This window comes from Stegastes partitus, unplaced genomic scaffold, assembly GCF_000690725.1.
Source record: "Stegastes partitus isolate 25-593 unplaced genomic scaffold, Stegastes_partitus-1.0.2 Scaffold1130, whole genome shotgun sequence".
In the NCBI taxonomy this organism is placed as follows: domain Eukaryota; kingdom Metazoa; phylum Chordata; class Actinopteri; family Pomacentridae; genus Stegastes; species Stegastes partitus.
The window spans coordinates 148,216-161,832 of NW_007578861.1; the positions used below are offsets into that span (position 1 = coordinate 148,216).

A 13,617-nucleotide genomic window follows, 5' to 3' on the forward strand; every position below is an offset into this window, starting at 1 on the left:
TGCTTGCAGTCGACCAGTAACGTGTGGATGACCCACGCGGAGATGGAGTCCCTGAACGCCGCCACCAAGCCTCCGGTTAGTGCCCAGCTGCCCCGTCTCTGTCTGACAAACCCCCTGTTTTGATTATTTTACTTGAACAGTTTCGTCTGGTCTGAATCACGTTGATGAGTCTCTCCCCTTCCTCCTCCTCCTCCTCCTCCTCCTCTTCTTCTTCTCTGTATTTCTTTTCGTCTCTCTCTGTGTCGTGGGCCCAGGCCATAGTGTCGAGCATCTTCTTCTTCTTCTCTCCCTGTGTTTGCCGTTTCAGTGTGAACTGCTTCCAACTAATTACCCGTTCACTAACACACTGTTCCTCCCTTTTGTCCTCTTTTCCTGCTGCTGCTGTCGCTGCTTCTCCTCCATCATCCTCCATCCATCCATCCATCCACCCTGCCTCCCTCTCCCTCCTCACCATCCTCCTCTCTCCGGCTTCGTCTCTCTCTCTCTCTTTCTCTGTCTCTTCTCTTGGCGCTGCAGGAGCTGAAGGAGTTCAGCTGGGATCAGGTGAGGATCAGCTGCACTTTTTTTTTTTTTTTTGTCCTGAAAGTCAGAATTAACACAACATATTTGTCTGTAATTTTCATCCGGGGTGAGAGTCACTGCGGTGACTCATGACTTGCACCAGAAATCAAGCCAAGCGTGAATCAGCGTTGATCATCTGCGGTTGTCGTCCCCCTCCAGATACTGGCCTACGGCGATATGAATCACGAGTGGGTGGGCAACGACTGGCTGCCCAGCCTTGGCCTGCCGCAGTATCGCAGCTACTTCATGGAGTCCCTGGTGGACGCCCGCATGCTGGACCACCTGACCAAGAAGGAGCTGAGAGGACAGCTCAAGATGGTGGACAGCTTCCACAGGTAGAGATGTAAACTCACGTGTTGTCGCCTCTCGTGTTCGCGCTCTTCACCGATGACTCTTTGTGTGGCATGAGAAGGTGTGAAAACGGCTCAGGTGTGTGTCTCCAGGCTTCTCTCTTTACAAGACTCACAAAGGGTCAAAGGTGTTGGATTGTTAATGCTTTCTGAGTACATGTGAGAGTGGAAACACGTCCCAGGTTAACCTGCCTTGCACCGCTGACCCTCTCTGGTTCTTTGAACTCTCCCAGGGTCAGTTTGCATTATGGCATCATGTGCCTGAAGCGCCTGAACTACGATCGCAAGGAGCTGGAGCGGAGGCGAGAGGAGAGCGCCCACCAGAACAAAGGTGACCTCCTGCTTCTCTGCCATTATCTCATCATTCACGCCCCACATGTGGGACGGTTTCAGCACTGACTCCTGTGACCCTGTAAAACCAACTAATTAGTCCATTCATGCTGCGCTGTTGTCTTGTTCAAAGTATACCTCAGTGACTCACTTATTAGTCACTTATTTTCACAGTTATTGCTTTTATTGAGCCATTGCACATTATCCTGCATTTTACTATCACTTTGTCATTTTTATTAATTGTATTATTTATTACGTCACGTACAGGCAAATACTCAACATGTGGACATACAGGACACAGAAATGCAGTTGCAGTGATAAAGCACTTATCAGACATGAAAAGATTTGTTGCCTTGATGTCTGCATTTTTTAAGTTTTGGTTCATTAATATCCACGTTTTTGACAGTTTGGTGAACTAATATTCAGATTTTGACATTTTTGTGCCGTCATATTTAGGTTTTTTACGGTAATTTTGCAGGTTTTTGATGGTTCGGTGCACAACATTCAGGTTTTTGCAGTTTCTGTGTGATAATCTTAAGATTTTTTGACATTTAATTGTTTTATTTTTCAGTTGTTTCTTTTTTTTATGTTTTGGTGTGTTATTATACCGATTTTTGACTTTTTGATGCAATAATCTCCAGTTTTTTTTACATATTTTATAAATACGGCTGATGTTTTGTTTTTTTTTGTAAAGAATTTTCCGTCCAAAAAGACTGATTAGAAATTAGCGACCTTTTACTAACAAATATAACCCTTACATTTCAGCTTAAATGTGACCGAATTCTTACAAAGAACTTTTATCTACAGAAAGACTATTAAAGCTGAACTTTTGTATCCTCTGCCCATAAGATTGCATCATCTGCGTAAAGTCGTATAAATCATCTATTCAGCTTACAAGGTAGTAATGGAGGAGCTCATTAATTTATATAAATAGACATTGTAAATAAACAGAGTTGGTGTTATTACAAGTTATTGCATTATTAGTAGGTAACAAAACTCTTAAAAAGCCAGCAGACATAAAAGGAGAACAGAAAATGCTCAATAAACCATTAAAATAATTTACTTTCTTACATTCGCTTAAGGACATAAAATAAGAAACCCTTAATAATGTCAAACATTTCCTTTGATTTCTCCTGTTTCCCACCTTCCTGGGAGATGTTTGGACCACCCATTGGTTATTGTTTTTCCCCTCATCCTACTTAGCAGAGATTATGAGACACCGCCTTCTAGCTTGGTTTGGTAATGATTACACAAATGTCAGCAAGTTCAGTCATTAAGCAAACCTAAATCTCCTGCCCTCCATCCGCTGTGCTTTGGGATGCACATGTTGTGCATTTACAGTCAGTCCATCTTGGCTTCATCCTTGGAATAATTATACAGCTGAGGAGATTAACGGATTCTTGGTTTGTGTGATGATAAGTTTAGCCTGTTTCTTCCAAATGCAGAAAATAAAATACTATTTATCAGGATTTAACAGCTCAGCTAAGCAGACCTGCATGTTTATGGGTCCAGAAGTGAATACAATATTAAGAAAGCTGATAAAAGCAGTGAGCAGAGGGCTTACTGTTTGCAGATGGATGCCTTCCTTCCCTCCCTTCACCTTCTTCCCTTTTTGCCTCCCAGATGTGATGGTTTGGTCCAACGAACGTGTCATGTGCTGGGTGCAGACGATCGGTCTGAAGGAATACGCCGACAACCTCCGTGAGAGCGGCGTCCACGGAGCTCTGCTGGCTTTAGACGACACATTCGACTACACCGACCTGGCGCTGCTGCTGCAGATCCCAAATCAGAACACACAGGTGATGGACTGGGAGCCAGGGTCGCTGATGAAAACACTTTCTACATCAATAGGCTCTATAGTAAACACAGTGACCTGGTATTCATCCTAACTAGTAACCTATTGGATAGTCTGTGTTCTCCTGAAGGGGGATTCGTTTCCTGTTCCAACCCAAACATATAGATAACCAAACCACAACATGTAACACACAACATGATTTTCTCTGTCATATGCACATAATTGCAAACGATTATGGGTCTTACTGTGCTCAGAGCTGCAATGACAGAGAGGACAACACTTCTGCATGTGCAAGTTTTACCACATATGAAAGCACTCAGCTTTAAATAATAACACTTCACTAAATTTGTTTGTCATATGCGATTCATTTTCTTTTGTGCTGAATGCAAGATGTCTTCTTGACATAAAGGTTTCAAGTTTCTACAGCACACTTTTCTAATTTACATAATAGATCTTAAAATGAGATTTCAAATAAAGGCGGACATTTTCCAGTATCAAAGCTCAGACATCCAAGTGAAACAACAGTAAGTAAAACACATTTTTGACTGACAGAAAACTTTAACTCAACTTTAGTCGATATCTTGCAATTTGACTATATAGTCAGGCTTTTGTCAGGCCAAGGCTTTAAAGAGCTACTTGCAGATTTGCACAACATTTATACCTAATATTTCTTCGCCAGCTATTTGGATAATAGAATAGTCAATTTGAGTTATTTTTTGTGGGAAAAAAGTTTAAATTCTCTGATTCCAGCTTCATAAATGTGAATATTTCTCTTTCTTACCTTCTTTGCGACAGTAGACTGACTATCCGTAGGTTGTTGCCCAAAAGAAATTTGTCATCTTTTTTTCTGACTTTTTATTGACCAAACAAGTAACTGACTGATCGAAAATGAAAGTAATTGTAAGTTGCAGCCCTATTTGGAAAGTCAGGACATTGACTCCGCAGTTCTCCTAAAAGGAAAATAATGGAGCTAGCTTTCCTGTTTGGGTGTATTTTGTGCAGGTGAAGAGACAAGACTTGATATAATATTGACAATATTAGGTGGATATTGTCCAAAGTCCCTTCTTTTAAATCAATACAATGGTTTTATTTCCTAAGATAGAAAGAAATAGGACCAAATCTGCTTTGTGGACAAAAGCGTTCAAAGTAAAAATGCAGGGGTTTTGATTTCAGCCATGAAAGTCCAACCTTTGTTGGGAACCTTTGTTGCATCTCCATCATTTCATGTCATCTGTCTGCTTTCTGTAATAATGGTTTGAAAACCCCGGCAACCCTTAACAGAAAAAACAACATGGATTTAAACCTTTGGAACCCCAAAACGTACTGGTGGATTTTAAGGGAAAAGACATGTTACCTTAAAACTTAACCAAAATTAAGCTTAAATCGATGATATTTCACCTTAACCCATGATGAGAAATCTGCCAAAAATAAACCATTTTAAAGAACTAGATTCTGTAAAAATAAAATAAATCATTCAGCATTCCTCTTTGCATCCATTACGCCATTTGTGACTCAGCTATGCTCAGTAGTGATGTGAAAAAAAGTGAGGAACTTTTCAACTGGGTTGAACTGCAGGCAGTGTTTACCCATAGCAGATAGGCAACAAGTACAGAATCAAATTAGAAATAAATACCAGTAGTATGTAGATCCACCATATTATTTTCTAGTGATGGTAACAACTATTGACACCAGGAAAAATGTAGTGCATGTTGATTTCAGTTTATTCAGATTTTGTAAAATGAATAATGATACTGCACTTAAGAACATTTTTGAGATCTTTCTACTTCTAGCAATTGTTGTGCTGTTTCCATAGAAGTGCAGGACTTTATATTGCAGTGAAAAATGAGCCCAGAGTGAGTAAAAATGTAACAGGAGCAAAAAAAAAAACAACAAAAAAAAACAGCCAGAAATTGCTTAGGGTTCAGAGGGCTTAAGCAGGCGTGATATTAAAACAAGAACTAATGAATGCCATCACCACAGAGTCATCTTGAAAATGTGTCCAAACCAATCTTAAAGCTCTGCATCACCTCTGTCCTGCAGGCCAGACAGCTCCTGGAGCAAGAATACAACTCCCTCATCTCCATGGGAACAGAGAGACGGCCTGATGAGGTCAGCCTGCTCATCTTTTTGAGAAAAATAAACAAGTTTGAGGTTTGCACGAGCGGCCATCTTTTGGTTCACACACTCTGTCCATCGTGTCTGGCAGGATGGAACTAAGACGTTCACCCGCTCGCCCTCCTGGAGGAAGATGTTTAGGGAGAAGGACCTTCGGGGCGTGACCTCTGACTCCGCCGAGACGCTGCCTGCTAACTTCCGTGCCTCAGCCATCTCCACGCCCTCCGTTACCCTGAGAAAGGTCCAGAGTGACGGTGAGTAGGAGCCGCGACCTCTGACACCTCCCGCTCTCATATTCGCGTTTGTTCAGCCCCTGCGAGCCCCTCGAGGCGCTTCTCAATTTAGACGATGTGTGAAAACCTGTTACTCTATATGGCGTTGCTTCACATGAAGAGCACGTCAGGAATCGGAGCAAAAGGTCGCGAGCTGCGATCAGGTGCAGCGGCTCTCTTCACAAGTGAGTCGTGTGTTTACGTCTTTTAATTCTTGGGACTGTGCCTCAAACAGAAGCATTTGTCTTCAGCCAGCAGATGTTATATAAGACGCTGCCAATGCAAAGCCACAATCGCATGCACGGAGCAGTTGGTTGCTTTCATGCTACTCTGCTATTAGTTTGCCAGTGGAATTTTCTGTTTCCTTTAACGGAGGAACTGACAATAACAAGGAACAGACGCTTCAAAGTACAGAGGAAGACGATTATCCCTCATTCCACTTCATAATAGCAATGCCTCTGGAAGGTCAGTGCCGTTTAAGACGCTGCAGGTACGATAATAACCCCGTCTGTGTTTGTCTCTCGGTCTGCTTCACAGCCAGCTCTGGTGCCCGGGGTGAATCTGCCTCAGTGAGGACGTACTCCTGTTGAGGGGCTGAGGTGAGAACCGCTTTAATTAAAACTGTCTCATCCTTGCAGAGTTTCATCTGAGACAAACAGTTTCTCTCAAGCGTCGGAGATGGCTTGCACATGTGTCAAGCACATCTCTTTGAACCTTGTTTTATGCATTTGTTTGTCGTAGCGGATTGGTTTAAGCCTGGGATTTTAGTAGTTTTCCCCTAAGGTCTTTAAGTGGTTGGTTTGGTTAGTGGGGATTTAAGCAGAGTTGAATCAAGGCCACGGAAGCAGTGACGTGGCAATAACGTTGTTTCTCTCCTCAGGGCGCCGACTGGATTGGACTAGAGGACCCTCTCGCTCATCCGCGGAGAAAGAAGCAATGAATATATCCATTTAACTTAAAAATAAATCTATCAGTCTGACCATTCTGCAATAACAGAAGCGAAGGAATGAAAGGGGGAAAATTAAGAACGTATGAATGTATTTTCCGACCAGATCAGTGGGAAGGTTGACTGCTGTTTTCTCTCTCCGCCTCTCTCCTCCTGTCTTTGCTCTTCCTCTCTGTGAATTCAAAGGAAAACGCCGGCGTTGGTCACTTCGGTGCAGGTTTCACCTCTTTTCATTCCTGTCTGCACACAGTCGGCAGAGTTGGCAATATCAGGGCTCATTTTCCTCCCTTCAGAGGAAACCACTCGCTGCCATTTATTGTCTTACAGTTCGAAAAACAGATCAACATGTCGCCTTACGACTTCTGCTCGGCAGCAGGTGTTTTTAACGAGGGCCGGGGCAGAAGTTAACCTCACCGTAAAGATTTTAAAACCGGGAAGGATGTTTTGGGAGGGGTGGAATGGTTAGATAGACGTGTCATAAACAACACCGGTGTTCTCCTTCCTGATGAAGAGTCGGCCGGTGTCCAGTGTCAGCCATTGTGGCTCCACTGTCGGCCTCTATGGGCCTGTCAGGGGCGTCTAAGTGTCCCCAATTGGTCGGGGTGGTGTTGTAAAACATCTGAATTCAGCTCCGGCCACATCAGAGGGACCCTCCTCACGCTTTGTCTGCTGGCACCTTGAAAGCCGATAGTCTGAGTAATCTCTTTTGAAAGGAGCCCATTATGGAGATCAAAGCGGCGAGCTGGATGGGATGGAGGCGGAGGAAGGCCACGGAGGCATTGTGTTCGATGACTTCATGATGTCGGTGGTGGCAGGACGTCAATTAGGTTAGTGTTGGTACCACTTTCTAAGAAGGCGCTCATTACCAAGGGTTTATAAGTTCTGGCTTTATTGAAGTTAAAGGGGCACTTAACTGTAATCACGACACTCAACCTGTCCAAACAGTTCTGTGGTTACCTCATCCCTGGCTCGAGACTTTTTAACAGAGATCCTGCATTACATTCGAGTGTTGAGATGGGAGGGCTCACTGAAAGAAGCTTAGCTGTGTTTCAATATAACTGTAAAGCTAAAGTAAAGCTAGCTTTTGAAATGTTGCAAAAAAATTAGTTAACAAAGAAAATGGCATTGAAGCTTGTTAAGCGCTTTAGAGTGAACGCTTAGTATTGTCAGAAGGTGGCAGTGTAGGCTACATTAGCTGTAATAAACACAGTAGAAGAAGCCACTAAATAAATCTCAAAGTTGAAGAAACAAGTAACATACCACCTATGAGAAAAAACATTGATAAAAGTCTTGAGGAATTGTTTTCAGTCTGCAGAGTTTCTTTCATGTCAGCTGGTCTCGGTTAATTTCATGCTATTCGGAGATGAAAAAAACTAAGACATAGAAACAGCTAAAAAGTTGTAAAAAATAAATGTTCACTATGTCAGAACTTATTCCGAAAAGGTCTTTTCATCTCCAATGAAGCATTAACTTCCAAAAAAATGCAAAAAACCAACTCAAAACCTTTTTTTTCTGTTTGTTTTTTGCAACATTTGCTACAAACTACATTTCCATTGACTTTTTTCTACTGCGATACTTCAAAATGCACGCAGAAATACGGAATGATTTTAACCCTTGAGTCGGGATGTTCCTAAACTTTTCTGTCCCTGACTCCAACTATCACCAGAGGCAATTAAATTTGACTATTTTTATTGTTAGCAGCAACTACAGCTAAAATATGCTATTTCCAATTTTTATGACCTCCACTTAGTGTCTCCTGACTCCTCCAGGGGTATTGACCCACAGGTTGGGAACCACTGCTCTAAGTAATACTAAATAGTTGTAATTACAATTTATTACATATCATATTGTCTATTTAGCGGTGAAAAGCTACTAATAAGTTATGAAAAAACATTCTTTGTTCCATCAAAGCTTTATAAATTGAATGCTCAAAAAATTACGGAATTTACTGGAAAAAAAAACATATTGAGAATTTCTGAAGAGTTTTAAGTACAGACTTGGTAGTTTGGTGTGAATAAGACTGTGCTCTAAAATGGAGTTTAAGGTTCTTGCACTGCAGCAATACAGGATATGTGGAGTTAAAAATGCTAATAAATAAACATGTTTCTGTGAATTAAAGAGCAAAATAGAAAGAAAATTATTCAAGGACAGAATACACACTAGAAAAAAATGGATTTTCACAATTTTGTAAGCCTAAAAGTTCAGCTGAACAATAAAAATGCCATTAATTGCAAACTAAAAGCCCCGTATTAGGGATGTCTGACTAAAAAGTGGTACCCGGGTTTATAAATACACGAAGGAAGGTTTGTTACTGAGGTCAGACTCCTCACTGGACCTCCACAATGTCATATCGGGAGTTTTATGACTTGTAATCATCAGCTCAGGGTCTGCGGTAATCGTGATGATGGGAGAGGCGACAGAGAGACCAAACAGCAACTCAAAAGGAGGCGAGAAAAAACAAGACGGAAAAAAAAAAAAAAGGATGGACAGAAGCCGGTCATTTTACTGCACACACAAGCCATAACAGAAACTAAGAGCTCTCTTTGTGGGAGGGAGGGGTGAGACCAGAGAGAGACAGGAGGGGAGGCCAAGCCCGAGGACGTCCAGGAAACAAAAACCTTTAGCCTCTGTGTTTACGATGCATGTCAAATAAACGACAATGACCTAAAAACATTTTTTTGGTAGTGAAGATGATATGAGGTGTCGTTAAAAAAATATATATCTGTATGATAAACCTACAGGGGAGGGGAGCCTGGGGATCAATTTGTAAAATGTGTGTATTTTTTTCAGTTGTATTTTTGATTTTTTACGATAACTATTTATTTTCTTTAGGTATGTATTGGACAAATGTATGTACATGTTCCGTTCCTTCTCGACTTCATTTGAACTAGTTTTAAAAGTAAATATGGAAAATGGTCATTCAAATACGCTACTGTATGTGTACATTTTGAGAACAAATTGTGCAATGATTTAACAGATTTCCATGATTAAAGTGATAGTAATACAAATTGAAAATATCATCTGGAAAATAAAGAGTAATGATGATGATGATAATGAAAATGGTGATGTAAAAGAGAAAAAAAAAAAATAAAGCGATCCAGGTGGATCTGCTGATCATCGCAAACTTTCCCCGTTTTACTTTTTACTTATTAATCATACTTTACTCAAGTATTGTTCCTAAGTACAACTTAGAAGCACAGCACTGAATAATATTACAAGTTTGTTAGTTTATGATTCAATGCAAATATTGTATTTTTTTACAAACAAAATTTGCAGAACCTTTGCTTATGATGGAGGATGTTTAGATCTCTGGCTTTGATCTCGATCGTTCTTCCACCTCTGACAGCGTCTTGAAACCGCAAAATGAAATTTCTGACTCATGATGAACAGCATAGCGCTTTTGGAATTCACTTCCGCATCTACATGAGTTAAGTTGTGAGAGAACACTGAGTACAAAGATCCTTTATTACCATGTTTGGCAGGCCAACTGAACAAACCAGCAGATGGTATAATTACCTTGTTTAGGTGTCATTCGTATAATTTACAAACCGCATAGTTTTTACATTCATGAACCACATTTAACAAGTCCCACAGACACAGATGTATCCTGCAGCAAATCATCGGCTTGACTGTGCTAAAATGTGCCCATGCTGTTTGTAAGCATTCGTTGTAATCCACAGGAGTTCGGAGCAGTAAAATGAAGCCTCAGTAGGTGGCGCTGCTTCCTCTTACAAGCCGAGCGGCCCAGAGGCTGGAATTATCATCAGACACTGGAGAGACCTACTACTCCACGAAGACTTCTTCTATAAATACACACAGATATACATAGCTTCATACATAAAGGTATACTGGTGTCATATTGTACACATATATATAAAGGAATATATTAATATCAAAGACATACACATGCTTACATACTAACCAAAAATAACTTAGATTATGAAAGATAAATCATACAAAAACAGTACTTCTTAAAAGTCAAATCTCTATATATGACATTTTTCCCTAAGATCTAGTATTGAGGTCTTCTCGTTTTTTTTGTTTTAAAAGTCAGTGGTAGAGGGAGGCAGCGATGGAAAAAGAGTGGCTTAATGCAGGGAGAGGGAAAGTGCACACAGAAGGATGTCACAGCTGCTCTGCTCTGTGTCACTTTCTACTTCCTGCCATCTCTCCTTCTCCCTCTTTCAGCCTCTCCCCCTCCCCATCAGGACCTCCCTCCCCATCGGCTGGTTCGCTCTGGACAGCAGCACACAGACGCAGGACGAGTCGATCCGGATCCACCTCCATCCGGTTCTGTTGTTTTCATCTTTGGTGAGCGCCCGCACGAACGACTCCTTGGCTTTGCACTCGCTCTTCCACTGTTTCTTATCCACGCCCAGGCAGCCGGCCCCGGCCACGCCTGTCCCCGTGGATCTCGCCGAAGAAGCGCCCTTCGACCTGTCGCTTGGCTGCTCGGCCTGGCGGCAGCGAGTCTCAAAGAAGTACTGTTTGAGCGGTCCAGTCTGAGTCTGGATTTCCTGCAAGATGGTGACCGTTTTTCCATAGGAGTCGATGGCGGTCTTCTTGTCGGTCACCCAAACGCTCTCCGACTCGCACACAGACTTCTCCCCTCTCCGTCTGTCGATCAAGTGCGAGCGTTTGTCCCTTTTGACGGGCCGGACGACCTCTGCCCAGCTCGGCGTCATGCTCTTGTCGAGGGCGCGGTCGCCGTGACCCTCGATGCGTCCGTCCGTGTCCTCCTGGTCCTCGCCGTCCACGTCCTCCTCCTCCAGCAGGCCATTCTCCAGCATGAGCAGAAGAGGCGGGTGTTCCGGAGGCGACGGGGAGGGCGAGAACAGGACTCGAGGGTGAGTGTCCAGAAACATCTCATCTCCTTCTCTGAAAGCATCCAGACCCAGCCCTGCCTCCAAGCTCTCCTCAGTCGGACCTCCTCCCGGTGTCCGCTGGCTGTCCGGTGCGTCTCCGGGCTGCTGTGCCGGAGCAGTCGGCGCTCTCTGAACCTTCAGTGCAGCAGCAGGTGTGACAGCATCATGGTTTCCCACTGCAGAAACCTGCAGCGTTCTGTCTGTGGAGTCCTGAACATTCTCCTTCTTGGCAAAGTCCACAAAACTGGAGTGATCTTGCCTGCTGATGCTGTCAGCTTTGTAGTCCTTTGGTAGAGAATTATCCTCAGATATATCCTCGGTCCTGAGTGTTCCTCCTCCTGCGGGAACATCCAAACTGCTCTTACCATCCCTGCCTGAGTTGCTATGTGACTGGTAGGTTCTGTGATGCTCCACTCTGAACGTGGAAGTCTCTTCGCGCGTGGAGGGTTTCACAAAATCCTCGGGGTTCTGGGGGTCCTGTCTGCTGGCGTGTCGGCTGAGAGCGGCAGCCATGTTGTAGTCCAATTGCGAGGCACTTCCATTGAAGCTGTAGTCCACGAGGGGAGCCGCTGCGTCCTGACGGTGCTCTCTGCGCTTGTCGAAGCCAGGCTGTGTGGTCGCGGCAGCAATCCTGGACACGGGGTTGTGAGGGAAGGGCAGGGCCGAGGCGATCACCATGGCAACCAGGGGAAGCCAGTGCATCACTCCCAAGACGTATCAGCTGGTGTTTGAAAACAGACACAGAGGAAGAGAGACGCGGCGTTATTTTACACAATTGCGGCTTATACAGTTAAACCAATTAAAATGTAAAATGAGAGGTTTTACTGGTGGCCTGCAGCTTTATGGAGCTTTAACTGCTGAGGTATGGCTTTAAAATCTTGGCAGAACTTGTGGAAAAACAGGACCAAGAGGAGGAAAGTCGCCCTGTGTTTCCTCGTGTGGAGTTCAGCTACAAATGCAGCCGATGGTGGAGAGCTGACCTTCATAGGGAGACACTGACAACCTGGTATGTGCGCAAGTTAGAAACTTTACAGCCAAAGGAAATGGATTAAAAAGACATCTGCAACCCGAGAAAACAAGCCGCCCCCTTCAACCTCTAAGACCGCGATTTCTTTTCTTTCTTTTTTTCCATTCTGTTGTTAAAAGCTTTTCTAAGATTCAAGATTCTCTCTGCATTAAACACATCTACTTGTCACAACACACTCAATACAAGAAAGCGCGCCAGCGTAGCAGAACAGTCTTTACCTGATCCCACCTGGGCTGTGGGGGAATTTGTTTGGCTGACCCTGATATAATACTCTACATCTGCTGCCTTTGACTGGGAGAGATTTAGAGACAGAGTGAGCACTATTGTAAACGTCCTGCCTGCCATAACCTGCATTATCTAAACTCTGTGCTGCTTGTAATCACAAAAAAGATTAGTGGTGCTTTTGTGCAGCAAAAATATGGAACAAATACTGAATAATTCCTTTAGGAGGTCGAGTAACGAAACAGGAGGTTTGCAAAAGCAGGAGAGAGATTTAGATTGTCAGAGGCAGCACAGTGTGTCATTAAAATGCTATGAAAGTGTATTTTAGAGCTGCAGCGTTTGATCAGTTTTTGATTAGCTGATCTGCAGAACTATTTGATAAACAATTGTACGAACTGTTTTCTTGTAAAGCTGTTTAAATGTGTCTGATTTGTTTGATAAGTGCTGTATGAGTAGTTTGATTGGGATTTGAATTGAAGCACGGACTAAAGGCGATATTTTAAAATGTTCTTCTGCAATTGGACCAACATTATTTTTTGATTTTCTACAGACCAAAGATTTAGTTGATTAAATGCAAAAACAACCTGCTAATTACGTTTTGTTTTGGAGCCTAAACTACATGTTATCTGCGGCCCCAATGGGATAACCACTCAAACCCCAAAAACTGAGCGACGTGTTTGAAAGGCACGTTTTCTTTAAAAAATAGAAATTTAAAAAAAGGTTAATTACACCATTTATCAAAGCCAGAGGCTGTGAAAACAGAAAGAATCTTTGGATTTTCAGTTTTCCGACCATCCTTAACCAGTTAACAAAATCTAAAAAGAACATCTTGATATTTCAGGAAAATGACTTTTTCCATGTCTCATTTAAAAGTGTTTTTCAAAATAAACCATTTGTAGAAACCAAATTCTGTAGGAAAAAAAAAAAGCTTCTCGCCGCAACTGTGATTCAACGATTGACGCAACGATTGACGCAACGAGTGACGCAACGAGTGACTCAGCTGTGACCAACAGTGACTTGACAAAAATTCAGGAACTACTTGGCTAAACTGCAGCCTGTGTCTACACGGAACAAATAGAAGACAAATATAGGAAACAAGTTAAAAATGTAATTAGTAAATTAACTTTAGTATGT

The 13,617-nt window shown here is 42.7% G+C and overlaps 2 protein-coding genes across 2 annotated transcripts in view; one reads left to right on the top strand and one right to left on the bottom strand.

Annotated features, from left to right (window-relative positions):
• LOC103368186 (liprin-alpha-3-like) overlaps positions 1-6,853 on the top strand; it is a 36,039-nt gene extending 29,186 nt beyond the window's left edge. The window contains exons 23-29 of the mRNA XM_008296465.1: positions 721-896; positions 1,145-1,242; positions 2,865-3,040; positions 5,077-5,145; positions 5,243-5,409; positions 5,965-6,022; positions 6,304-6,853. Of these exons, the coding sequence (XP_008294687.1) occupies positions 721-896; positions 1,145-1,242; positions 2,865-3,040; positions 5,077-5,145; positions 5,243-5,409; positions 5,965-6,013 (735 nt within the window). The 3' untranslated portion in view covers positions 6,014-6,022; positions 6,304-6,853. The remainder of the gene's footprint in view (positions 1-720; positions 897-1,144; positions 1,243-2,864; positions 3,041-5,076; positions 5,146-5,242; positions 5,410-5,964; positions 6,023-6,303) is intronic.
• A 2,962-nt stretch (positions 6,854-9,815) lies between these two features.
• Positions 9,816-13,617, bottom strand: part of ntf4 (neurotrophin 4) — an 8,628-nt gene continuing 4,826 nt past the window's right edge. Inside the window, exon 2 of the mRNA XM_008296466.1 lies at positions 9,816-11,955. Coding sequence (XP_008294688.1) covers positions 10,554-11,936 — 1,383 coding nt within the window. The 5' untranslated portion in view covers positions 11,937-11,955 and the 3' untranslated portion in view covers positions 9,816-10,553. The remainder of the gene's footprint in view (positions 11,956-13,617) is intronic.